Raw genomic sequence first — 27,310 nt, 5'->3', positions numbered from 1 at the left:
CCCCTCCCCCCCCCCCGCAGCCCTTCTGAGTGGAAACTGGGGGAGGCCGCGGCCTAGACACAGAGCTGGTTAAGGTCAAGGCAAACTTCCCCGTGGACGGACGGCAGGGGACAGAAAGACTTTGAGGAACAGATCCAGGAAGAGTGGGTCTGCCTGCTTGTTGAAATGCTCGCGGCTGGGTCCGCAGAGAAGGTTGGAAAACCCAACTCTGCCTCTACAGCGCTCACTCACCGTCCCTCCGCATTCGCGCACGGCCCCTGGGGCTGCGGGGCGGACGGGGGTGGCCCGTGTACGTGCTCGGACGAGGGATCCACGGGTGGCAGACGTCACTGTGTCCTCCGGATTCCTGGGATGGGTGGTAAAGAGCTGTTTACCTCTGTCCTCGAAGGTGCTCAGAGAAGAGGTTGATGGTTTCTGTGTTATCTGTCACAGTTCCGAGTGTCGGTTTCACCCACCAAAACGACGTCGTCTCTTGGGCAGAGGTGCAGCCAGCAGAATGCTCGCTCACTCTTCTGGAGGCCGAGGCGGGCTCACAGTTTGGAGCCATCAGCCGGCAGGTGGGCCCGGCGACCCGCACCCAGCCTGGCTCTCTCCACAGCCTGGGGGTCAGGCGCCACTAGTGCCTGTGCGGACAGCCTGAAGTCAGTGTGCGTCTCCGTCTTCCGCTGCAAGGTGTCACAGGGCAGCGCTATTTCAGGCTCACTGTTTTTGTTTTAAATGCTTGATAAATAGGTCCTCAGAAATGATTGCTGAATTAATAAACAACTGAAGATGTGGACATTGGAGATTTAGCATAACCTTCCACTTCCACAGATGACGGTACTGAAGGCTCACAAGGTACAGCGAGCAGGAGAGCTGTGACTCTTTGGGCTGGAAGCTCCAGGAAACAGTTGTTAAGCGTCAGTGCCATGTTCACACCTGTCTGTTGTTTCCAGTCGTGATCGCAATATTCTAGGCTCCAGTGAGTGCTAGAATGACCAGGGTTGGCAGACGCTATTGTTATTTAAATGGAAAGACAAAATTCAGTGTTTTGTAGTGGAATGTGCCCTAAGAGGGAATCGGGATCTAAAAGCACCTGGTTCCCCATAGGCTTGGATGCGTGATTTTGCTTCTTCCCTAGACTCGGTTCACTTGGCTGAGCCTTGACTTTTTAATAAAAATCCCCTTATTAAATTTACTCTTGGCAGCTGTATTGAGGTATAATTAGCATACGTATAATTCATAAGTGTATTTGGTCTGTTCAGCAAGATTTCACAAATGCCAACAGTTGTGTAACCATCACCAAAATGATGATATAGAAGTTTTTCATTTCTGCAGAGAGTTCCATGGTGATCCTTTAGAGAGAGTCATTCCCCGACTCCTGGAAAGCCGGAAATCAGCCGCATGTCTAATGAAGACACCCAACCTCCTTATGAGTGGGCTTGACAGATAGAGTGGCTTTTTGAAAAGAGATCCTGTCACTACAAGGGTTATGCTGTGGGGCACCGTCCGGGTAGCCAGTTTCTGTGGAGCTGGGAGTTAGTCCAAAACTACCTCGTATGACTCTGCTGGGTAGCCAGTTCTAAAAGGATTTGAAGCAGATGAAAGAAGGAACTTGCTAGCAGGCTGAATGCAAGAGTAGCATCCAGACCTGGCAAGATGTGGACATTGGAGTGAGAATCTCCAGGGCTTTCCCCCCGGGACTCAGCGCTCTGTGCTGCCGACACTGGGTGGGCTCTGCCTCTCGCTTGCTGTGTGTCCCTGGGCAAGGTGCTGAAGCTCTCTGGGCCTTAGGTTTATCGTCTGTCAAACACACCCGTGTGCAGGGTTGTGGGGGTAGTGACCTGACGTGGTGCGGGTCAAACACTTGGAATCACATGGGGGCTTCGAGCATGACCCTAAGAGCCACCTGTCCAGCCGCGGTCAGCGCAGCCCCCTAATGGCCAGAAGTACAAAAACCTGGGAGGGACTTGCGGCCTGTGATGGAATTCTTAAAGTGGTGTCGCCGAAGGCCTTGTTTACAGAGAGTGGTTTCTGTACAAGTTCCCAAGACTCAAAACCCAACTTGCACTTCTGACTCTAGGCCACGTTTAATATTGAAAATGTATTGTCAAAAGATAATTTTGCAATAGGTTTGAACGGTGGCCTGTCTCCCATACTCCCATATTTAAGTACATTTCTTTCCTTGGAGAAATTCCTAAGCTACCTGTGGCCTTATTCTTTACAGCAGGGCCCGTAAGTGCATATAAATTTGCTCATAGAATTCCTCTTCCATCTTACTCAAACAGCACTTTTCCCGTGAAGTAGTCCGTCGAGAATTCCCCAACACTCACTGTTTTTTTTAAAATGTTGATTATTTTGAGAGAGAGAGAGAGAAAGCAGAGGGGCGGCAGGGGCAGAGGGGGACAGAGGATGTGAAGTGGGCTCTGTGCTAACAGCAGAGAGCCCCACACAGGGCTTGAACTCAGGAGCTGTGACATCATAACCTAAGCTGAAGTCGGACGCCCAACCGACTGAGCCCCCTGGGCGCCCTAAGGTTTGTCTGTTGAATCTTAGGCAGCAGGCGCTCTACTCCACACTGGTAGTCCTTGGCTGTGACACAGTCTTGTTGATCGCCTACTGTGTGCGGGCCTGGTTCTGGGGCGGAGGAATCAAGGACAAAGGACACAGAGGCAGGCAGGTGCAGGGTGCTGTGAGGCTGCCAGACCTTGAGTCTTGGGATATCTAGGATGTAGCTGGTGAGCAGCGCTCTGGGCTGGGGGTGGGGGTGGGGGGGGCACTGCTTGTGTGAAGCCATTGAGGTTCCTGTTGAGTGACACTTTAAGTCTGATCATTCTCTGTTGTGAAAAGTAAGACACACCCCTCCTAGTTGTGACAATCAAAAAGTGTCTTGATACACTGTCAAATGTCCCCTGGGGATAGGAAGACAAAATCAGTTGACATTTCATGGATGCAGAATTTTACCCTGAAGCAGTGAATTGCTCATACCTTCTAACAAAGGAGGACCCTGGGTGTGGAGTGTAGGCACTTCTCCAGCGGCAGCTGGGGGGAGGGGACGTCACCCCACGGTGGGGAACAGGAAGAAAAACTCTGAATTAGGGAACCAGTGTACAACTTCCATAATATGGAGTTTTCTCTTCTGATTGTTCACTGTTTCCTTTTCCTTTATATAAAGAGATATACATGAGCCAAAAATATATGTATGTCTTTGCTCAGAAGTCCGCGTCCCTGCAAGGGAAGGTGCTTTGCGTCTATACCCAGTGCTGGGTGGATGTAGCGCCCAGGAAAGGGTCTTCAGGCACTCAGTCTTTGCACTGATTGATGTCTGTGTTCTCAAATGATTTAGGGCCTGGGAAGCCGTGTGCCTAGTTAGTGCATGATTCGAAGATAGTACTTGGCCAGAAACTCCAGGCCCTAAGCCTTTCTCTCCCCAGCTCTTCTGCAGCTCTTGTCATTTGTGGTAAAAGTCTGATCTCTAATACTTGACAGCATTCTTGATTTTCTCTTGTTTGTTTGTTTTTTAAGTTTTAAAAAATGTTTATTTTTGTGAGAGGGAGACAGTGTGAGAAGGTGAGGAGCAGAGAGAGAGGGAGACACAGATGGCAGTTTCCAGGCTCTGAGCTGTCAGCACAGAGCCTGATGTGGGGCTCGAACCCACAAATCATGAGATCATGACCTGAGCTGAAGTCGGATGTTATAACTGACTTAGCCACCCAGGTGCCCCTTGGTTTTTTTTAAGTTTATTTATTTTGAGAGTGACAGAGACAGTGTGGGTAGGAGAGGGGCAGAGAGAGAGGGAGAGCACCCAGAGCAGTCTCTGCACCGTCAGTGCAGAGCCCGTTGCAGGGTTTGAACTCACAAACCTGTGAGTTCATGATCTGGCCCGAAACCAAGAGTCAGATGCTTAACGGTTTGGCCCACGCAGAGCGTTTGCACAGCCCTGGGCCGGGCCGCAGAGGCTGGCAGCCGTTGTGCGGCAGCCCCGTGGTCTGCCTCCTTGGCCTGGACTTCTCCTAAGTCTCCATGTGAAGGCAGTTGGCACAGAGCCCAACAGTAGGCTGAACAAATGTTTGTTCTTTCCCACGTTTGCTGTCACTCTTAATCAGATTGTTTGGATGAAAAGACCAGTTTTCTTTGTCCCTGCTTTATTCACCCCTCCCACCGCCCACCCCCCAACCTTCACTCCCGCCAAGTGCCAAGTTTGTTTTTCATCTCTTTTTAAACCCCAGCTTCCTTTGACCAGTTGCCTGTGCCCTTTAAGTCCTGCTGCAGATGTTTCCTCCAAAGGGGCTTCCAGAGTGGCGGGGCGTGAGCACTGCAGCAGCTTGGACAACGGAAGGCCAAGAGGCTGCAGAGCAAAAGCCAGACTCGGAGTCGTGGTTTATGCCCCAGTTGGTCCAGGGTCTGAGGGGCATCTGTAACTGGAGCCACTCACGCCCTGCCCACCCTAGTCCCGGGCCTCCCATGTGCCCTGCAGAGGAGGGTGGTGATTTTTAAGTTTAGAGTGAGCCCAGCGAAATGGACTCTAGTATGTTTGACTTTAGTATCTGTTCAACATCACTTGTGTCACTTAGCAGTCGCATGGCAGTGATGGTGACGGTGGTAGTTGTGACCCAAAGAACAGCGGCACGGGCCTCAGGAGTCACTGCCATCATCAGTGAATGTCGAGCAAGCTCCCTAAATTAGAGCCAGGTGGCGTTCTAGGCGCCTGGGTCCCATGAGTGAACAAAACAAAGAGCCCTGCCTCTGTGGAGACTAAGCAAACTGAAGGGACAGACAGATCTCTACATCCGAGGGGAGTGTATCACCAGCTGTTGAAACAAGAAACGTTGGAGCAGATCAGGGGCCGGGACGCACGCCTGCGCCGCGGCAGACAAATGCGGGTCCGGGTGGGACCGGACTGCCATCTCAGCCGCCAGCCTTGGGCACGCTCATTACCCGGAGGTGCAGGCGGACGCCTCCCCTTGCTCCCGAGTTCGATCTGGGCCAGGTGGGTAGCAGGAGGACTGCAGTGCGGCTTCATCTGGCAGAACTTGTGTCTGCGTCCTGCCTGGTCCTCTGTCTTTTTGTCCCACTGAAGAGCAGACCGCTGTGTGGTCTGCCCCTAGCGCTTCCTGTCCTCTTCCCGTTCATCCCCCTGCAGGTGCCACCCTCCTCACCATTCAGAAAGCCTTGCGGAAGCTCTGTTTGCTGGTTTTGAAGAAAGCTGACGCCGTGTTCTGAGTCCTTTGAGCACATACAGTCTGAAGCAATCCTAAACTTGATGGAGGATATCTTTTCCATTTCTCATTTATGGTGGATACGCACATGAATGAATGAATGAATGAATGACTTGTCCTTATCATCATGAGCTGCCAACGGGCAGAGACCATGTCTTAACCACGTGGAGATCTCGAGCACTTCGTGAGGCCTCAGCCACACAGCTTGAGTTAAGGAATCACCTTCACTCTGTGTGTGCGTGTGCAGACATCGAGTGTAAGCGTGCGGCTGTATATCATTCCTCCAGTTGTCCTGAGGGCACAGACGTGAGGGCGGAGTCTAGGGAAGTTCCACTGATGACAGGCGGGCCCCGGGGAGTGCAGAGTGGGTCTCGGGGAGACAGGGTTGCTCGGGGACACGTTTGTAGACATCGTGCTTTGCTTTTAGAAGCCTTACTGTTGCAAGTTGGTTCTTTAGTTAGCACGTTCCAGATTTCCGTTTATCTTAGTCATCATTGGCAACTTCTGGGTGAGTGTGAGAGTGACTCTTAGTCATCGCGAAGAACATCTTGATGGATAAGCACATTTGAAAGACCAACCTTTGGGTTAGCTCTTGAACTTTTCTGACTGGAATCTGTTCTGCGTCTGGTAAGCTTTGCTGAGTCTTTAATTTAAAGGCTGACGTGTTAAAAACGATCTTTGTAAGACAGCTGAATAAGAACAATATGAGGGAAGTGCCAGGTTATCTGCCTGTTCTAGGTACAGGCCGTGTAGGTTCCTCCCTTTTCAAAGGTCAATTCGTATTCTGTGGACTAAGACTTTCTAATCTGTCATTGTTTAGAGCCTTCTGCAGGGGCCCTGGCGTCTGGAAACCTACGTGAATCATCGTAAGCGCTTTATGGATGCTACATTATGGCGCTCAATAAAAGAATACGATCCATGTTCCTGGACTTTATGGCCGCCCGTAAACCGGTGCACTTAGCATCGCGTGTAAACGGTAGCTGCTGATAAACCTGGAGGATGATTTCCTGAGTTTAGTTTTCAGCTGTCTCAGCCCCATGGGTAATAGTGGTAAGAAATTGATAGCGAGGGTCAAGGCAAGTCGTGAGTTCTATTTTGGACTCAGAGGCCAGAAGTGTGAGATTGCGGCTCGTCATATTTGCACCGTGGCCGCACATTCAGCGCCCCCCCCCCCCAGCCCGCATCTGTGATGTAACGCGCTCTGGGTGAGTACCTGCAGAGGGTGCAGGTGGCTACTTTGAGACAGGGATTCTTCCTTCCAATGTGACAGTGCTTTTCCTCTGGTTTTCTGGAATCCACTTACTTAAGTAGGAATATTTAATATTTGTTTAATTATTTTAACATTTATTTCTGAGAGAGAGAGAAAGACAGAGTGTGAGCGGGGGATGGGTAGAGAGAGAGAGAGGGACACAGAATCCAAAGCAGGCTCCATCTAGGCACCAAGCTGTCAGCACAGAACCCGACGCAGCGCTCAAACCCACAACCATGAGATCACGACCTCAGCCGAAGTCGGATGCTCAACCGACTGAGCCTCCCAAGTGCTCCTTAAAGTAGGAATATGTAATATTTAATGTGCCATCTCCTTGAACTATTTAATGTCTCACCCTGTTATGTGAGCCAGGTCACTGTGGGCTGTGCTTCGGGGACCTGTTTGATCGCTGTGTGTCACACCTCTTACTTTCCGGTCCTGGAACACGAGTGGGGACCTGGAAACCGATCGTGTACGCTGCACGCTTGTCTGCACGCATTCTTCCGGACCAGGCTCTCTTAGGTAGATGTCTGTGGTTGCAGACAGGCGTTGCTTGCCGCCTCTTGCTATTTATTTTATCCAAATAAGTTCAGTTCTATCTACTGGGACTTCAGTCATAGCACAGTCTCAAAACCGTGCAGTTGGCAGCAGTACCGCATGTGCGTGTGCTTCTGCCACACTCCGTCATGTGTGGATGCATAATATCGTTTTCCCCGTTCTTACTGCCGCCCCGACCTTGGGGCCACCAGTCTGCTTTCCATCTCTATAATTCTGTCATCTCAAAACTGTCATATAGGGCTCCTGGTGGCTCAGTCCTGAAGCGTCTGACTTCAGTTGAGGTCGTGATCTCATGGTTTGTGAGTTCGAGTCCTGCTTCTAGTGACCCCCACTTCTCTCTCTCTCTGTCTCTCTCTTTTTCTCTCTCTCTGCCCCTCGCTCCCTTCACCCTCCCTCAAAAATATTATGTAAATGGACTCAGAGACTATGCAACCTTTTGAGAGTGGCTTTTCTTCACTCATCTGAATGCCTTTGTGATCCAGCTCCCATCGATGTGTGTGTCCACACTTTGTTCCTTTTTGTTGCTGAGACGTGTCCCATGGCACAGGCGGGCCACACTCATCTGCTGAATGGCTCACCTGTCACATGCTGTCCTGGCCTCCCCGTTTGGGCCATTAGGAATAGAGTTGTTATGAAGCTTCACATCCAAGTTTTGTGTGAACGTTTCTCTCAGGGTGCCATGGCTCAGCTTTTTTTAAAAAGGTTTTTAAATTTTTTTTAATAGTTTATTGTCCAGTTGGTTTTCATATAACACCCAGTGCTTCTCCCCACAAGTGCCCCCCACCATGACCATCCCCCTTCCCTCCCTCCCCGTCCCCCTTCAGTCCATGGTTCATTTTCAGTATTCAGTAGTCTCCCTTGATATGTGTCCCTCACTCTCCCCTGCTCTCTTTGGAGTACTATATATACACAATGGAGTACTATATGGCAATGAGGAAGAATGAAATCTGGTCATTTGTAGCAAAGTGGATGGACCTCGAAGGTGTCATGCTAAGCGAAATAAGTCAGGCGGAGAAGGATAGATACCATATGTTTGCCTCCATAGGTCTAACAGGAGAGACCTGGCAGGATTTTTAAATTTTTAAATTTTATTTTATTATGTTTTGTGGGTTTTTTAAAATATATTTTTAATGGGTTTTTAATTTTTATTTTTGACAGAGAGAGAGAGAGAAAGAAAGAGAGAACAGGGGAGGGTCAGAGAGAGGGAGACACAAAATCTGAAGCAGGTTCCAGGCTCAGAGCTGTCAGCACAGAGCCCGAGGCAGGGCTTGAACCCACGAACCGCAACATTATGACCCTGAGCCGAAGCTGGATGCTAAACCAACTGAGCCATCCAGGTGCCCCTTTTTAATATATTTTTAATGTTTTTTTATTTTTGAGGGAGAGACAGAGTGCAAGTGGGGGAGGGGCAGAGAGAGAGGAAGACACAGAATCCAAAGCACGTTCCAGACTCAGAGCTGTCAGCACAGAGCCCAAGGTGGGACTCAAACCCATGAAGCGTGAGATCATGACCTGAGCTGAAGTCGGATGCTAAACCAACTGAGCCCCCCCAGGCGCCCCTATTTTGTATGGCTTTTTTTTTTTTTTAAAGAAAGTCCCAAACTCTCTCGAGAAGTGGCTGTACGGTCTTACCCGGCCGTCAGCAAGGACGGGACTCCGTTCCCCGCAGCCTAACTCGGTGTTGTCGCTTGCCATCCCTCCTTATTTATCCTCTTTAGTGAAATATTTGTTCCTGTCTTGTCCTTTGGGGAAGGGGGCAGCAAATAATTTGTAACCTTTTTTAAACAAGTACACCAAAGCCTTGTGCGGTGCCGCCAGCTGGTCCTGTGGTGGCAGAATCTGTCACCTCGCCTTGGTAGTGTGCCAGGATCCGTCCTCTTCCCGGAAAGTCACAAGCACACCATCGTCTGTCTGGGACGACCTCTGCGGCCCCGTTGGATGCACCTTGGCCTCTCTGCACCGGTCGTCAGGGGGTCTGGCCGGTCCTCCCTCGGGCCCCTCTGAAGAGATGACCCACAGACTTTTGGCTCCTGTGTTGTCAGCACAGTTGATCACGGCTCCTACTGAAAGACCTGGAATTTCACACTGGAGCACCCACCACGTCCTCTCTTCCACATCTTGAATGCCAGAAATGGATTTTGACCATTTTGTAATTAGATTTTTTTTTAAGTTTTTGTTTATATTCCAGGTACCATCCAGTGTAACATTAGCTTCAGGCCATACAACAGCCGCTGCCCATCACGAGTGCCGTCCTTCGCGCCCATCACCTGTTTGACCCATGCCCCCCCACCCCCTGTGGGGGCCGTCAGTCTTCTCTCTAGGGTTTTTCTTTCTTCAAAGTTTTAATTAATTAATTTTATTCTCTATTTTTAGAGACCGCAGGGCAGAGGGAGGGAGTAGAGCAAGCGAGAGAGAGAAAATCTTAAGCAGGCTCCATGGTCAGCCCAGAGTCCAATGCGGGGCGTAATCCTGTGACCGTGACATCATGACCCGAGCTGACATCAGGAGTCGGCTTCTTAACTGCCCGAGCCACCCAGGCGCTGCTCAAGTTTTGCTTTGAATACTAATTTCATGTGTAGAATTAGATGGTTCTGAGCATTGACCATTCTTTATACATTCTAGATTCTAGTCTGTTCTTAGATGTTTGGTTTGTAAATGTTGCCTCTTATTCCAGAGTCTGTCTCTTCATCCTCTTCACACAGGCTCTCACGGAGCGAAGTTTTCCCAGGGATGGCTCCTGTCCCTGGCGTCAGGTGTCACAGCTCTGCCAGTCCTGAATCCTGACGATTGTCTCCGCTGGTGTTTTTAATGTTTTATACTTTTCCACTTTATGTTTAAGTCCCTGATTCAGTGGCAAGGTGTAAGGTCAGTGTGGTGTGGGTGTTTTTGTCCTTGTTGTCTGGGTGCCCCCACACTGCCTGGTGCGAAGGCCGCCCTTCCTCTGTGGGATTGTTTCTGTGACTTCGTCAGCGTCGCCTGGGCACATCCGCGTGTTTCTGGGTTCTCTGTTCTGTGTCTAGACCACGCACCCTTCGCCACTTGCAACCGTGGACGTCCGGAAACTGTGTGGACTGACTCCTCCTAACTGCCTTCCTTCACAGACTGCTTTCACCTGTCCCAGGGCCCGTGCCTTTATATCACATGCATGATTTTCTGTATGTGCATGCGTCTGGGTGGCTCAGTCAGTTAAGCATCCAACTGTTGATCGTGATCTCGGGTCAGCTCACGATATCCCTCTCCCTCTGTCCCTACCCCACTTGCAGTCCCTCTCTCTCTCTCAAAATAAATTTTAAAAGTTAAAAAAATGTTAAAAAGTCATCTAGAGGTAGGTTTACTGTGACCTGGAACAGGTACATGAAGCCACAGTGTGTAAGACACATGCCGTCTTGGGCGCGTGGAGCAGGCCGGTGACCCTGGCTTGTGAGCAGGGAGTGGCCCAGGGAACATGTGCCTGAGTGCGGCCGCTCAGCCAGGCTCCGATGTGCAGGTGCGGGGTGAGCAGTGCCAGGCCGAGCAGAATGTCGGGCAAGAGCTTGGAGTTCTTTAGTTTTTACTGAACAGAAGTGTGTGGTCAGAATCAGAGAGCTGTTCTGTCAGGATTTCTGCTTTAAATTCTATCATTTCTTCATTTATTGTTGCGCTTGCGGTGGGGATGATTCTTGACTCCTTGCTTCATGAGGCGATGAGGTCAGTGGCCCCTTCCCTTTATTTCCGTCCCCTCTCCTTCTGTCTTGGTGTCCATACCCCCCCCACAATGTGTTCCTTCACCATGACTGCCTCATGCCCTCCCTTTCGATAGCTTCTAAGGAGGGAAAAGTCTGTAAATGGTGTTGATGTTGTAGCCCCCTGGGGCAGCCGTGCTGCATGGCCCTAGCTGTCGTTCTCTGTATGGGTACCCCTGTGCTGTACTGTGCCAGACTTGAGTGCTCCGGGCTCTGCTGTCCCAACTCTGCCTGATCTGTGACCATCTACCTGTCTGCTTCGTGTCTTGTAGAACGTAACCAGAATCTCTCAGCCCTGATGACTTGCTCGTGTTCTCTTCTTTTTTGGGTGTGGGCCTCTATTTCCCTCCCTCGCTGCCCCCTTTGCTCTCATTTACACAGAGGGTCTTGGATACTTAGGCTGCTGACTTGAACCTGAATTGTAATCACGTAGGAAAACTTGATCTTGCCAGAATAGAGAGTGCTGTGCCTTGTAGGGTGTTTGGGAACAGTAGCTGTTCATTTGCCTGTGTAAAAATTAATTACAAATGAACGGGTACAGAAGGGCATCTGGGTGGCATCTGACTCTGGATCTCGGCTCAGGTCATGATCTCACAGGTTGTGGGATTGAGCCCTGTGTTGGGCTTCGTGCTGGTGGCACGGAACCTGCTTAGGATTCTCCCTCTCCCTCTCTCTGCCCTTCCCCTGCCTGCATGTGGTTTCTCTCTCTCAAAAAAAAGAGTGAGAAATGAAGGATGCACAAAATTTTGAATGCTGACCATTTTCTTTAGCAGCATCTCAGGTCTGTTACGATCCTCATTTTGCACACGAGGAAACTAAAGCTCAAAGGGGTCAAGAAACTTGCCCAGAGTTACCCAGCTGTTCATTAAAAGCCTCAGGGACTCCAGTCCAGTTTGGTACGGCTCTGTTACAGGCGTGCGTCAGGTCACTGTGGATCACGCCTCTCTCCGAGAGAGCCTGTGCATTTACAAGCATGGACGAATATAGTCGTTTTCACTGTGTCGATGACAGTGTGCCTTGCATCACTGCGGTTTTTGTTAGTGAAGAGTAGGTCTTCGAGATTAACCTCAGAACCTGCTTTTCATTGGTACACGCTGTGTGCACTGTTAACTGTCGTTAGCATTTCCTGTAGAGCTCTGCACTCCCGGGTGCCGTCAGTCCGCGTGTTTTCTAAGCACAAGCCTGTCACACCCAATTCTGTTTGAGTCGAGGTGGCGAGTGTGTGGCCATGCCACCTGAGACCCGCCTGACCTCGTTCCAGCAGTGGTGCTGAAGGGCTCATGGGACACGGATGTCACATGAGCCGGTTGAAGTGTTAGTTCTACGCAGGGCATTTCTCTTTCTCAGCACTCGCCTCTCTTGAGGCCACCCAGTAAAGCACACTCCTTCAAACCCCACTGTCTGATCAGAGTTTCTAATGACCTCTGAGGATGAAGTAAACGAAAATTAAAATATCGGGGGTACCTGGGTGGCTCAGTGGGCTGAGCAACTGACTCATAACTTTGGCTCAGGTCATGAGCTCACTGTTTGTGAGATCAAACTCCACGTCAGGCCCTGTGCGGACAGCGCAGAGCCTGCTTAGGATGCTGTCTCTCTCTCCTTTCTCTGCCCACCCTTGCTGGTGTCTCTCTCAAAGTAAATAAATAAACTTAACAAATTAAATGATAAAAAATTAAATTAAAACCATTTTATATTATTTTATAAGGAGCACCCCCTCTCTTATGAGATGCGTGTGCATCCACAGGCCTGTTCCCCTCTAACTTCCCAGTCCTTTTCCCTCTAGGGCCTGGGCCCAGGGTGAAGTGAGTGAATGAGTGAATGAGTCTAGATCCAGATAGAGACCTTCCCACGTGGGGATATTGCCACTTCTCCTACCCCACGAGGTGGATGCTGAGGCACACCCATCACAGCACCCCGTGTTGGGAAAATCCCCCTCATTATCTCTGAGGGGCCCCCCTGGGTGTGGCTCCGATAGCAAACTTGCCCTTCCTCAGACCAAGCTCAGGTCTGGCCCTCCTTCTCCACCTGCAGTGGGCTCTGTCGGAGCTTTCCACTTGACCTTCCGCACTGGGACATCTCTTCCTGAAGTTCTGGACCACGTCAACAGTAGCACATTAGAAACAGGAGGAAGCAGCAGCACAGGACACTGAGAGACTTATCCACGTTGCGCACACACTGCCACGTAGTGTCAGCGGATGGCTACGTGCGTTCGTCCCTCCTACTGTCGATGGGCTTGGGAGGGCCTTCCAGATTTGGGCTTTTAAGAATAGTGCCTCTCGGAGAAGGGAGCACCGCCACCTCTGTGGGATTCCTGCCAAAAATGGACGACCTCAACCTAATCGTGAGAAAACATGGGATGAAACCAAAATGGAGTCTACAAAACAATAGGCCTGTCTTACAACTGTTAAGGTCACGAAAGACAGAGAAAGACTGAGGAGCTTTTCCAAGTGAAGGGAGGCCAGAGCTTGTGCCCACTGAATGTAGTGCATGTCCTGGCTCCCCGACTGGGGAAGAACATATATGCCATAAAGGACATTATTGGGAGAGCTGATAAAATGTGAATACAGACTGAGGACCAGGTGTAGTATTGTATGAATGCTAAATTTTCATTTTTCAGAAAGTTTTTGTTGTTAGAAAACACACATTTATGGGTTAAGGAGCATGATATCTTCAGATTATGGTGAAATGATGCAAAAAATTGTAAAGTTTTTTTTTTGCAAAATAGTGCTGTGATGACGTCACTGCCCATATCTTTTGGTGCATGTGGCATGCGGCTACGCATCTGTGTTGAAAGGCTCAGATGTGGAACTCGTGTCTGCACTTTCTATTTCATTCCATCTGTCTGTTGTCTGTCCTGCCAGTGCCGTGCCGAGTGCCTTGCTGTCTGCTGGCGCTAGTTGTCTGGCTTTGGCGCCGTGAAGATTGATGGAAACGGATCATGGAGATGTCATCGTGGGATGGCGGGAGGGGTGGCGGCGACCTCATGCAGAGGGAGCCCCTCAGGTTCTGTGGTAGTATCGTTATGGTCGTGGGCCAGGGGCTAATCCTAATTCTCCAGTCCTGATAGAGCTTCCTATTTGTAGCCAAGGAGAGGGTTTGTGAGAGGCAAATGCTAACGTGAATCGTCCTTACTGCTGCGTGATGCAAAGCGTCGGGCCGCCGGATCGAATCCCGCCCTGACTCGCCGCTGTGGATGGCACAGGGGCGCGGCCCTCCCCGAGGCCTCAGAAATCTGAACTTTGCAAATGATGCTACACCTCACGTAAGAGCCCTAGTCACTTCACATGAGGGACACCAAGCTTATGAAATAACCGTTGGTTTTCGGAGTCCTTTAGCTTTTAGAGTTGCAGGTCCAGAGTGACGGTGGGCCTTCGCAGCTGACTTTATACGTTGTTGTTTTGACCCAACAGGCTGTGACTCACCAGGCGAACGCCGTGACGGAGGACATGTACACCAACGGCTGTGCTGCCCCCGGCAGCCCTGTCCAGGCCAAGGGGCAGGATGTACGGAGGGTGCGACTCATACAGTTTGAAAAGGTCACAGAAGAGCCCATGGTAATCCCTTGTCCTATTCTAGGCCTCTGCTCACTCTGACCCCCTGAGCCCCCCAGGCCATAAGCAGATGTGTGGAAGGCCGCTTTAGGCCTCAGGTTGCTCTTCGTCCCTAGCCCCGGACGCCGGACAGCACATCCGGTGCCGTTCGAATGAGCGCCTCCCTGGGCACACACGACAGCGCTTTCCCTGCAGGTAACGTTTGCTGTCTTGTGTCCTCCTCGCAGGGGATCACCCTGAAGCTGAACGACAAGCAGTCCTGTACGGTGGCCAGAATTCTTCACGGCGGCATGATTCACAGGCAAGGTGACTGTGGGCACTTCACTCACTCAGTGCTGACGGGGGGAGGCGTACAGCATTTAAAACGGGAGCGTCTGTGTGTGTGTGGCGAGATTTCTTGTGGCCTCATAACTGGTGCTTCAGTTGTGTTCTAAGGCCTCTGTGTGGATTGCCAAGCGCCACTCTCTCCCCCTCTGAGAATTCTTGCACACCTGTTTGCACCAGTACTTTTCCACCCAGCATTTGAGCGCCACCCGGTATATGCAGCCCATTGCGTTGCCCTTGGCGTACACGACAGGGCGGAAAACAGCATGGGCCCCAGGGGCTCCCAGTTAGACTGAGAAAACAGACGTTAAACAGATCATCACAAGTAACCATTGTGTGTCTAATGTGAAGGAGGCTGAGATCAGACTAAACTGTCCAGTGCTTGCCTGGATACGCCCCTCAAGGGCCTCGAAAAAGCTGCTCCCTTCTCGCATGCTTGACTCTCCTCACCCCCGAGGGCCTCACACAGTCTGTTGTAGGACATGCCGTAGGTCGCGGTTTCTTTTCGGTGGCGTCTCGAGTTATGTTGACAGCTCTTGATTTAACGTCTGTTCTTCGTGGACTGATTTTTCGTTTTGTGGTAGGCTCACTTCACGTTGGGGATGAGATCCTAGAAATCAACGGCACAAACGTGACTAATCACTCAGTAGACCAGCTGCAGAAGGCGATGGTGGGTACTGTCTCTGCCGTTGTCTGGGTAAAGTGTCCGTGGGCACGAGTTTTATGTCAAGTCTTTGTACTCCTGGATGGAGCTCTTACCACTTAGCAGTGGTAAGTGCAAAGTCCCTATTCTGGGCAAGAAATGACGGTTCTCCGCTTTCATGTAGTAGATTTCTAAACCAGGGCAGGTAACCCAAGCATCTATCTGGAAAGAACATTGGAGTGGGTGCCAGAAAGCTCTGGTCTTTGATGCTGCCTCTGAAATCCTGCTCGACTTTATTCTAGCCATGATTTTGAGCAGGTGAATAAACCTCTCTAAGTCATCTGTAAAATGAAGATAGGAATCCCTATTCATGGATCTTTTTTCTTTTTGCTATAATTTTTTAAATGTTTTTATTTATTTTTGAGAGTGTGAGAGCATGAGCAGGGGAGGGTCAGAGAGAGACTGGGAGACACAGAATCCAAAAACCGGCTCCAGGCCCTGAGCCAGCTGTCAGCACAGAGCCCAACACAGGGTTTGACCCCACGAACCACAAGATTATGGCCTGAGCTGAAGTTGGATGCTCAACTGACTGAGCCACCTGGGAGCCCCCAATATGTCTCTCTTATAATCAACAGAACAAGTAGCCACAAAATCAGTGAAGACATAGAAGATACAAACAACACTAGAAACCAACTTGACCTACTAGACACATACAGATTTCTCAACCCATAAAACAAAGAAGATGTGTTGTCTGCCCACATTGAAATTAAATTAGAAATCAAAAACAAGTATCTGGAAATCCCTAAATAGTTAGATATTAAATAAGACACTTCTGAGTAACCCATAGGCCACAGAAGAAATCACAAGGGAAATTAGAAAATACCTGGAAACAAATAAAAATGAAAATGCAGTGTATCTGATTCTGTAGGTAGAAGTTTAAATTTTTTAACATTTATTTATTTTTGAGAGACAGAAAGAGACAGAACATGAGTGGGGGAGGGGCAGAGAGAGAGAGACCCGGAATCCAAAGCAGGCTCCAGGCTCAGAGCTGGCTGTCAGCACAGAGCCCAATGCAGAACTCAAACTCATGAACCGCAAGATCATGACCTGAGCTCAAGTCGGATGCTTAGCCAACTGAGCTCCCCAGGCGCCCCAAGAAGTCTAGATCACAAAATGCTTATATTAGAAAAAAAGGAAGGTTGCCATCAGCGGTGTCAGATTCCACCTTAAGAAACTAGAAAAATGAAAACAAACCCCAAGCTAGAAAAAGGACAGATTATTAAACAGTCAGAAACAGATGTGACAGGACTTCAGCAAAAGGATATGGAAAGCCAAGGGGGTTATAAAAGAGAACCCTGAACTAGATTATTTGTAATGGTGTGTGTTTACACATTATGAGCTAACTGGAGGATGTGAGGGAACCAGTTCATTCCTTCGAGAAATGGCAAATACAGAGGGAGAATGATGCCTTTGTGCCCTTCTTTGCTGTATGAACTCTCCCGCCGGGTAACCTCACAGTCGGTGAGGGGACAGCAGTCCTGCTCATGAACGAAGTGCCGGGTAGAGTAGTGCCACTTTGCAGCTGCTAAGAAGTGGGCGGACTGGGGCCGGAGCGCCAGCCGTCCTGGGCTCTCGCCTCTGTCGGCAGTCCCCGTGCCGTCGGGAGCAGGCCGCCTGTGTCCTGCTGGGACACTGACCCGGGCTGTCCACTTGCCGCTTGTCTGTCCTACAAGATGCCGTCCGGGGTGCCTTCTGGCAAGTGTCCCGAGCCGAGCAGCACAACGAGGCGGGTTGGCTTCCCCGGAGCAGGCCTCTCAGCGAGGCTGGGGGCCGCTTTCTGAGCCTGTGGCGTGACCCTGACCAAGTCCCGGCAACAACTGAGCAGACAACTCGGCCAAGGGTATAAGAAAGAAAGCTTTTGAGAAGAGGTTTAACTTCAGTTATGGTAAAACAATTGCAGGATGAAGTGACCATGAAATGCTCCCCGCCAGTCAGATTGGCAGGAAGTTAGCATGTCGTCCTGGCAGGAAGTGGGGGGAAAGAGCCTCTCTTACAGTCTTGCAGAGAGTGCAGTCGCTGTAATCTTCTGGAAGAGTAATATGAGGACAGCTTTTAAAATGTTCTTCCCTCTTGATTCTGCATTTCCACCATGGTATTCTGTTCTAGAAAAATCAAAATGCATTAGGCACCTGGGTGGCTCAGTCGGTTGAGTGTGGATGGCTCAGTTCATGATCTCACGGTCCATGGGTTTGAGCCCCGCATCGCGCTTTGTAATGTCAGCTCGGAGTGTGGAGCCTGCTTGGGATTCTGTGTTCCCCTCTTTCTCTCTGTCCCTCCCGCACTCTCTCTCTTTCAAAAATAAACACTAAATTTATTTTTAAACATCAAAATGCAAATCTAGAAGGATATATGTTCAAGAATGTCTGTTGCAGCAGATTATAGTGAAAATAAGATCAGGAACAAACGACACGCCCAGTACTAGGGAGAGCCGCTGAGTGAAGTGCACGCAGTGCAGTCCCGTGGTTGTTAAAAGTACACCTGTGTGACTGTGGACATATGTGTGTAAATATTTGGAAATGTTTTCTTTCCTGTGGAGAAAGGCATGGATGTATGTGTACCACGGCTCCTCTTAGGTTCGTCTGGGGACTCTCTGAGGTTGAGTGCGGGCAAGAGGGAAGAATCATTAGCTTTTTCTTCAGTAGTCTCTGCATGTGTCCGAGGTCCGCTGGTGTGCGGGCCACACGGCACTGGTGTACCAAAGGAACAGTTGTCCCACAGGCGTTCAGAGTGTGCAGTCAAGATGTGTGTTAGATAAAAACACTTCTGGGAACTTTAAGAGGGGCAATGAGAGTTTTTGAAAACCCAGATCATCCAAGTTAATTTCCTTACAATTTTATTTTCTTGTTCTTTTTTAATAGAAAGAAACCAAAGGAATCATCTCATTAAAAGTAATTCCCAACCAGCAGAATCGTCTTCCTGCACTACAGGTAGGTGACACCATTTTCTTTGTTGTGTCCTTTGAGATTGGACCGAAGTGATGTGAGTCTGAGTTCTCAGCATTGCACGAGCGTAGGGCCTGGCGCTCTGTGAACTCACTTCACACCACCACACATAGGCAGAGCTTCTTTTTGAGTTACTTGTAACCCAGGTGAAAAGAAAGGGTAATCTCCATATTCTGAGAGGAAAATGGACAAGGCAGATGAAGAGGTAATTCATAGGAGGAAAAACACAAATGGACATTGAACACTTGAGAAAATATCCAGTCTCACCAGTCAAAAAAAAGGTGCCTTAGTGTTTTTCACCAGGCAAACTGGCAAAGGTTTTTAAAAACAGTAATAAATAAGCACAGTGGTTGATGGCGCCAAAGGAATGTGTCTTTAGAGCACTTACTACCGTGTACAGTCACCTCACTAGAAGACGGCGGCACTAGAGAGGGAAACGCGTCCGGCCCCGTCCGCACAGCTCAGTGTCAGCAGGCGAGGGAGGGTGTTCAGGTGTGGCCTCAGCAGATGATGTTTGGGAAGTCTCTGTTGCAGGCATTTATGTTATGGCATGGTTTTCTTTTGTTTTTATTTTTAATGTTTATTTTCTTTTTGAGAGAGAGAGAGAGGGAAAGAGTGTGAACAGGGGAGGGGCAGAGAGAGAGGGAGACACAGAATCGGAAGCAGGCTCCAGACTCTGAGCTGTCAGCACAGAGCCTGATGCGAGTCTCGAACCCACGAACTGTGAGATCATGACCTGAGTCGAAGTCGGACGCTTAACTGACAGAGCCACCCAGGCGCCCCGACAAATTGATTTTTAGGGTCGCATGGTAATATATATTCAGTGATGGCCACACTTAACTAATTCCCCATTCGCAGAAAATTAGCTTGTTTCCAGTATTTCACTTTTGTAAATAATGCTGTGGTGACTTCTACATACGTTGTAACTGACAACTTCTGTAGAGCGGTGGATTGTGGGCATAAGGGGTGTCAACATTTTAAGACCTTCGGCACATCCCTATTGTTACTTGACACACCATGAAAAGATTTCCTGAGGAAACATGCATTTCCTATAGTAGCTTCTTTGTACTCCAGGACACAGAGACAGACAACTCAGACCCAATAACCGCAGTGCTCCAGCTTCCCTGTCCCACCGTTGCCTTGTTTGTACAGTCCTGACCCTCTACTTGTACTGGAACTTTGCGCCCTAAATATGTGGGTGCTGGTGTTTCTCTGAAGCCACTGCCACGGCTCCCTTTGCCTCATTTGCAGATGTTCATGAGAGCACAGTTTGACTATGATCCCAAAAAGGACCACCTGATCCCTTGCAAGGAGGCGGGACTGAAGTTTGTTACCGGGGACATCATCAAGATCATCAACAAAGATGACAGTAACTGGTGGCAAGGGCGGGTGGAAGGTTCCTCCAAGGAATCAGCAGGCTTGATCCCTTCTCCTGAGCTGCAGGAGTGGTGAGCCCCTTTCCTCCGGGTAGAGGCCTGTGTGGGGGGCTGTTGTGTTGGCAGTAGTTTCCATCTCTTGGCCCGGCCAGCCGCCAGGGTCACCTGGCGCAGTGGACGAGGGGGCACCGGTAAGTTGAGCGGCTACGCAGGGAAGGGAGCCCAGGTGGTATTCACTTGTCCGGGGCCTCTGTCTCCTCCCGCCTCCCAGGTCAGGGCACTCCTGAGGCCTGTAGACACAGTCAGATGTCAAATGTGCATCCTTGATGCAAATTCGTGGTGCGTCGCAAAAATAATTGCGTTCCCAAATTATTAGCCTGCTCCCTTAGTCCCAGGCTAGGTCCATGGCCCTAGGATGGCAGGAACAGTTCTGCACACACACCACTGACAAGTGATTGCACATGTTTGTGCTGCAAAGTGAGTCCAGGGGATGACACGAGGGGTGCAACAACCAGGCGCCTGAGCACAGGACGTGGCGTCTGGAAATGCAGTTCTACAATTAGAGCAGCAAATGAAACACAGAGCCAGCCCTGCATGGTACTGGCGAAAGGCCCAAACTCGTCAGCTGTGGCTTCTAGGCCATTCTCTGAGGTAGCACAGTGTGGAGAACATGCAGGGCGGGGACCTCAGGAGGACCCAGTGGCAGAGTAGTATTCACGCAGAGGGCCTTCCCCAACGACGCATGCCATCAACTTAGTGTATTACTTTTGAAAAATGACATCAGACAGGAATATCGGAGTATATTGCACGTATTTGACAGAAGGCATGTCACGGAGCTGTACGCATTTGTAGGTTTTGTTGGTACACCTGCACTTGCGTACTGCGGGAGCGCAGTGTGCCTGCCATCTGAAGGCGGCGTGCTAGGCACTTTGTACATGCTCTGTCCCGCTTGCGCAGTGGCCCTATTTGTAGGGAACCGAGGCTCAGTTGCCTCCTTGCTTCTCTGGAGAGTTCTTTTGTGGGCATCCAAATACCTGGCATTGGAAATTCGTGCAGGAGGGCATGCCCCCTGCCCCCGTTGCCATAGCACCCCTCAGCGCAGCCTGGCTGGGCCAGCCGGACACCTTCCACCTGTTTCTTGTGGACCCCTCAGGTCCAAGTGCAAGACTGAGAATGCAGTGTACCCGTCGGATCATGCACATTTTCCCTCACCATCTCCGTACTAGTCTACACCCTGCTCAGCAGACACCCAGAGCCTTGGACGCATGGGCACAGGGGTGGGGGCGGGCGAGCAGGGAGAAGAGAGGCCGCCGAGGGGATAACTGGCAGAGACAGAGAACAAGAAGCAGGGGGTGGGTGTGAGACAGACACAGGTCGGAGACGAGAGCTTAAGAGATCCATACAGAGGCAGCGACAGAGACAGACACAGCGAGATGGGGGAAGCGAGGAGGAAGAGACAAGTGAGGGCTGAGAGAGAGGGAGAAGATGAAGGACACACAGAGTGGGTGTGAGAGGAGAGGGTCAAGGACGGCACAGACTTTGTGGCAGATTGGTCTGGAGGTTTGTTCTGTTTTTCTAGATTTCATTATTAAGTAATCTCTACACCCAACGTGGGGCTTGAACTCACAACCCCGAGATCAAGAGTCACACAGTCTACCGACTGAGCCGGCCAGACGCCCTCGGTCTGGAGGTCTAATGTCAAAGGGGAAGGGAGTCCTCAAGCCTTGTCTCATGTGAACGGCCTTGGGCCTTTTACATTGAGGTCCATTGACTTTCTTAGTCGTCTTGTCCTGGCAGGCGAGTGGCAAGTGTGGCTCAGTCTGCACCAAGCGAGGCCCCGAGCTGCAGTCCCTTCGGGAAGAAGAAGAAGTACAAGGACAAGTATCTGGCCAAGCACAGCTCGAGTAAGCTTCCCGGCGGCCTGCCCATGGGCACGGGGGCCGGCGGCCCGCACAACGGACCGCTCCTTACACAGAAGGCCGGCCGTGTCTTCTCCGTGTCTTCTGCGTTCCGCCACTCAGCCTCCCCGTGCGTGTGGGAAGGCTTGAGGGCTGCTCCCACCTGCTTGTTATCCTCACATAACCAACCAGACAGCCGTCCAGACCTTTCTCGCTTTGTCCACGCCATCAGCCTGACCAGCTCATGGTCTGAGCAACCCCAGAAAATAGCACATTTTGCTGAGAACTCATTTTGCCTTCACTTTTTACCTACTGTGGTAGGTAATAGACTACAATTACCAATGGGTTCAAGCAAATGAATAATATTCTACCATTCAGCTCCTGCTGGGAGTGTTCAAAAGAGAGACAGGAGCATGAGCAAAGCACAGCCTGAAATCACGTCATGTGTCAGGAGCCTACACAGGAGGAGTAGAAGATGTGACCAGGGCATGGAGGGTGGGTAGCGGGCAGGAACGCGGGCCGAATGTGGGGACGGAATGGCTGTCTCCACGCTGCGTGGTGTCTGTGGAGCCGGGGCAGTGCTTTGAGTGGTGGGGGCGGGGGGGGTGCCGTGTTCCTGGGGCATGAGGTAGCAAACTAGGGAGAAGAGAGAGGAAGAAGGAGGAGAATAATGGGTCCCTCCCAAAAATTAGAATATTTGAGTCCAAAGAACTTAGTGACAGAGTCTTGTCGAGTTCAGGTGGAGGGGGTTGACAAAACCCAAGAAATATACCCAGAGGCACGGCGTCCGTGACCCTGGCCATCCTTCTCTCCCAGCAGCCACTGTCCTTGTTCCTGACGGTGTCCTGGCCTGACAGTTGCTCAGCGTCCCCACTATCCTTTGCAGGGCCACTAAGCTTACTTTGCCCCAAAGACCAGTGGTGGGGCTCAGGGTCCATCCCACTCCTTCCTCCACGGCCCCTGCCGTCTGGTAACTACCCCAGTGTGTCGTCCAGAACCTCGGTGCGGCCGTGCGGGGCTGGCACAGCCTTGCCTGCATCCTGTGTCACTAGTGCTCTTCTCTGTCTCTAGTTTTTGACCAGTTGGATGTCGTTTCCTACGAGGAAGTTGTTCGGCTGCCCGCGTTCAAGAGGAAGACCCTGGTGCTTATAGGTACTGTCTCGTGTCCTCCCGCCCGCGCCCTGGCCCACGATGCTCTGCTCCTGACCCCGTGTGGCCCGCCCGCACGGCATGACGCAGCCCCACTCCACAAAAAGAGGGGAGGCGTGGAGCAGTGCGGAGGAAAAAGGAGAGAAGAAAGCACGGTCCCTCATGCTCTTGGGAGCCTCACAGTTGTCCGATGTGGATTTGCTGCACAAACGCAACTGAACCTTCCAGGTTTCTCAGCAGCTAGCTTCCGGTGCGCGGCTCGCCCGCCAGCTGTAGAGGGAACGCGTCAGTCGCTTGGGCCATCGGTGTTAGGTTCTGGGAAACCGCGGGGGAAACGGTGCCTGCAGTTCCGTTCCAGTAACTCCGGAGAGCTCTGTAAAGCGACAGATTTGTGAAAGGGACAGAAAAGCCCGTGTATTAGTCAGCTCCCCTGCAGAAACCAGCTCTATCCTGCGTCCCGACCCCAAGCCCTTGGAGAGGGCCTCGTGGCCTGAGTGGGATGTGCAGGCCGTGCCCCGAGTCCTCCTGAGCCAGGAGCCCTGGCCGCCCCCTCACCCACGCTGGTTTCTGGGGAAAGAAGCAGGAGGCTCCGCGCTCTGCCTTCTCCAAGCCTCTGTCCTCTGTCCGTCCGCAGGAGCCAGCGGGGTGGGCCGCAGCCACATCAAGAGTGCCCTGCTCAGCCAGAACCCGGACAAGTTCGCGTACCCTGCCCCATGTGAGTGCCTGGGGCCCCTGCGGGGCGGGCGGGATGCTCAGTGTCACGGCTCCTCTTAAGTGTTCCCTTAGAAAAACAAAACCTGATAGGAAAGATAAGAAACAGAAACGCATAATTGCTCTGGATAACTCACTAGTCCCTCTTCTTTTCTGTGCTGTTTAGCTGCATAAGAGAAGAGGTGGAAAATAATTTTAAATACTTAACATTGAATATTAAATATTGAATATTAAATATTGAACATTTAAAGAAGCAGATAATGTTACAGAAAACATATATTCCTCGGGGTTGTGGTCTCGAGTCCCATGTAAGGTGTAGAGTGTACTTAAAATCTTTCAAAACTATATATTACTTTTTTCATTTTACTTTATATTAGAAACGTTTTCTCACGCGCTTAAATCCCGGTCTGGTGAGGGGCCACGCTGCAGCATCCTTGGCTAGCCCACCATTGCGTCGCATCTGGCTGGCCTCTCCTCCTGCATCAGAGCAGTGCGCGTGAGAGGCCCAGGCTCGGCACCGTCCTCAGTAGGGGGCTCCGGCCGGTGCCCGGGCCGGGAGTCCGACACCTTCTGTTCCTAGAAGCGCGGCTGCGTAGTGTGATTGTGTGGGTTCCCAGGAGGAGACACTGCCGTGAGGGTACGAAACCCTATTCGGGATCTGCTATTAGTATTTTTGTGCTCCTTGCTTCGCCGTTGTGCCTTCAGGGATAAGTGACACATGATGGGCAGAAAGCAGATGGCCCCAGGTTGGGGAGTGAGTGGGGATGTCTGCAAGGAGAAATAGCCGGTGAGGAAGAGATGCGTGTGCAGGTCGGGATCGAGCAGCCTGGGAAGAGCCGAGTGGGCCGGGGCGCGCGCGACGCTGGTGTCTCCAGCTGTGCCATCTGGAGCACATCTTACTTAGATGACGATTGATATGACTAATAGTAAATGTCGTGCCTTAAGAATATTCCAAGATTTAATGAAAGCGGTGTCAACCAAACGAAAGTGCCCCTGTTTCCAAGGCACATAAAGGAAACTACATGTCCTTCCACGAGATTGTGACCATGGCCCACAGATCTGTTGAAAAAGTGTTTTCAGCTGTCTTGTCTCCGGGTGTGAGCGCTAGTACTTCTGGGGTGGGCGGCGGAAGAGACGTCACCTCACACAGGGAAGGGGCTAGGGACTGCCCACGTTGGTTCACCTCCTGAATGGCACTTGTACTCTGGAGGGACAGGGCGTGTCCCGCTGCGGTGTCAGCCCTTCGGGACCCTGTGGGACACGCTGCTCCTCCAAGCTCTCCGGCCGCAGCCGTGCGGAGACGGTGAGTGGCTTGTGTTCTTGTGTGCAGATACCACACGGCCCCCCAAGAAGAGTGAGGAAGACGGGAAGGAGTACCACTTCATCTCCCCCGAAGAGATGACACGGGACATCTCTGCCAACGAGTTCCTGGAGTTTGGCAGCTACCAGGGCAACATGTTCGGCACCAAATTTGAAACTGTGCACCAGATTCACAAGCAGGACAAGATTGCCATCCTGGACATCGAGCCCCAGGTGGGTAGGCATGCCACCCACGGACCAGTAGGGCGGCATTCCAAGTGTGACCGTGGCACCAGGACTGATGGCACTAACGCTGGGCTAACGTCAGTCCTCTCTTCTTCCTTCCTCGTTTTCCAGACCCTGAAGATTGTCCGCACGGCAGAGCTGTCCCCGTTCATTGTGTTCATCGCACCTACCGACCAGGGTGCCCAGGTGGGAAGGACGGGGTTGTGCAGGGTGGATGGAGGCGCACTGGTCCGGGTCGGCCCAGACCGGACATCAGCCTGGACTGTAGCTTGTGACAGATCCCCCACGAGCTGCCTGGCCACTGCAGTCCTGCCCCGAAGGGTGTGGGCACACTCGATTTACCAAGCCAGCAGCTAGGCCGGCACCCAGGCTAGGAATCAGACCCAGTCACTGTCCCCGAAGTGCTCAGGGCCCGGTGGCAGATCCCCGCGCAGGCGCAACGTGGGCTCAAAGTGGGGCAAAGCAGCGCTACTGGAGGCGGCCCCGAGCACACCCTGGGGTGTGTGTGGCTGTGGGGGCGGAGGAGGGGCTCCTCCTACCCGTTCCGCGCCATCTTCCATGTGCTTCGCTGCTCCGGCCTGTTCGCTGTGTCACTGTGTAGACGCCTTCTTCTGTCTTTTTTAGTAGCTGCGTGGTCCCCCATTGCATGTGTGGCGTAACTGTTCAGGCTCGCTGCTTCCTTCTTGAAGGCCGTTTGGGTTGTTTTCAAAGCGACCGTTTTGAAGTATGCTGCCGCCAGTGGTCTGTACATAGGCCATTTCACGTGCGTGCAGTATAAGCATAGGAGAACTTCCGGGCAGGGATGCCAGCTGCAAAGATGTGTGCAGTGGGAATTGAGAATTGGGAGACAAATTACCTGCGACAGTGCTTGCTTCCGTGTGCTGGGACCTTGTTCTCCAAGGTTTCTTTCTGGCCCGTCTAACGGAAAAATGCAGTCTTGCAGTTACGTCCTCTACAGCCAGTGGTTGAGTAGCTCATTGGACTATTGAGGCCTGTTTGTGTCACCTTCTCTGCGAACTGCCGATGTCCACGGCTTCTGGGCCTTTTTGTGACTCCGAGGACCTCTGCAGGAGAGGAACTAGCCCTGTGGAGTGTCAGTTGCAAATAGTTTGTCCCGGGTTGGCATGTATTTTAGTGTTCATTGCTATACAAACATTTTTACTTATATGCAGTGCTCAGTCTTTTTGTGGACACAGGTTTGGGATTCTGGAAAGAGGTCCAGGACTGTAGCTGTGGTGGTTGTGGGAAGGGCTGTGTTCAAAGGCCCGAACCGCGGGTGCTGCTCGAGTCCACGCCGCCTCAGTGTAGCTGTTGGTCTTCAGAGGTGTGAGTCTTCACAGTCAGGGTTGCATCAAGATCTGCGAAGACTTGCAGTGTTCTGGATCGATTGCCTCATGGGCCCTGCTCTGGTAGCATTCCCAAGGAAGGGCTGCAGGGTTCAAGTCTGCAGGCAGGTGCTTCTGGGCCAGGCAGCAGTCACAGCGGCACATAGTGACACGCCGCCTCGGGCCTCTGGGACGGCCGTGCAGTGCCCAATTCACCCATGGTGCTCTCTTCTTTGCAGACGGAGGCCCTGCAGCAGCTGCAGAAGGACTCCGAGGCCATCCGCAGCCAGTACGCGCACTACTTTGACCTCTCGCTGGTCAACAATGGCGTCGATGAGACCCTGAAGAAACTGCAAGAAGCCTTTGAGCAGGCGTGCAGTTCTCCACAGTGGGTGCCCGTCTCCTGGGTTTACTGACCTTGCAGAGTGGGGGGACCCACACGCTCTTCTCCAGTGCCGTGAGCTCCATTCTCCTTGCTTTCGGACAAACGGGGACGCTCCCTGGTTTTGTCAGCTTCCCGCACTCCGCTCCTATCCTATTTCCGCCAGTGGGCGTCAGGCTGGCGCAGGCTCCTGGTGGGGCTCTGACCTTCCTGCTAGGTGGAGCCCCTGTGATCACGGCTTGAGAAGGCTCTCTGGAAATCTGAGGCCGAAAGTCCTGTCCAGAACACAACTGCTGATCAAAGATGATGCGCAGAGAGGAAAAGCAACACACCTTGTTCTTTAAAGCCTGTGCGCCTTCACCTTTAATTACTCTGGGCATTTATTTCATTGCTCTTGGAAGCATTTGTAACCCCAGCCTCAACTTTCTAAAATGCCAAAATGAATCAGCTGTGCAATAGGAGGACGTCTGCTCTAGGGAAAGCCTCAAAAGCAATAAAAATGTTGTCGTGTTAAAATGCCAACACCTGGTGACTCCTTGCATGTGTGTCCCCTGCACAGGGCTCTGGAGAGGGGGCCTGCACCGCCTGCTCTCAGCTCCCCAGGCGGCCGCCTCTGCTGGGTTCCTAACTCTCCTCTGGAGCACGGGACAGTCTGGAGCCTAGAGGTCAAAATAACC

The 27,310-nt window shown here is 51.5% G+C and overlaps 1 protein-coding gene across 2 annotated transcripts; it reads left to right on the top strand.

Annotated features, from left to right (window-relative positions):
• The first annotated feature begins 798 nt into the window (after nt 1-798).
• On the top strand, nt 799-27,155 carry MPP1 (membrane palmitoylated protein 1). 2 transcript variants are annotated; one of them, XM_029930491.1, is made up of 12 exons: nt 799-837; nt 14,138-14,281; nt 14,506-14,584; nt 15,187-15,272; nt 18,164-18,232; nt 19,499-19,695; nt 21,421-21,527; nt 22,593-22,673; nt 23,305-23,385; nt 24,712-24,914; nt 25,038-25,112; nt 26,491-27,155. In XM_029930491.1, the coding sequence occupies exons 1-12, from the start codon at nt 814-816 to the stop codon at nt 26,665-26,667; spliced, it is 1,323 nt and encodes a 440-aa protein (XP_029786351.1). In that variant the 5' UTR covers nt 799-813; the 3' UTR covers nt 26,668-27,155. The 2 variants fall into 2 exon arrangements, with proteins under 2 accessions (XP_029786351.1, XP_029786350.1); XM_029930490.1 differs by lacking the exon at nt 799-837 and adding an exon at nt 13,906-13,989.
• The last annotated feature ends 155 nt before the right edge of the window (nt 27,156-27,310 follow it).

Source organism: Suricata suricatta, chromosome X (assembly GCF_006229205.1).
Source record: "Suricata suricatta isolate VVHF042 chromosome X, meerkat_22Aug2017_6uvM2_HiC, whole genome shotgun sequence".
NCBI lineage: Eukaryota > Metazoa > Chordata > Mammalia > Carnivora > Herpestidae > Suricata > Suricata suricatta.
Note: the sequence above shows the minus strand (reverse complement) of the source record. Positions and strands in the feature narration are given on the sequence as shown.

Bases quoted from the DNA above. Each gene is read 5' to 3' on its own strand.
- MPP1 (XM_029930490.1), top strand. From the start codon at position 13,921: ATGGCACAGGGGCGCGGCCCTCCCCGAGGCCTCAGAAATCTGAACTTT. The intron at 21,528-22,592 runs GTAAGCTTCCCG...CTCTGTCTCTAG, and splicing joins TCTGGCCAAGCACAGCTCGA to TTTTTGACCAGTTGGATGTC. The intron at 25,113-26,490 runs GTGGGAAGGACG...TCTTCTTTGCAG, and splicing joins CTACCGACCAGGGTGCCCAG to ACGGAGGCCCTGCAGCAGCT.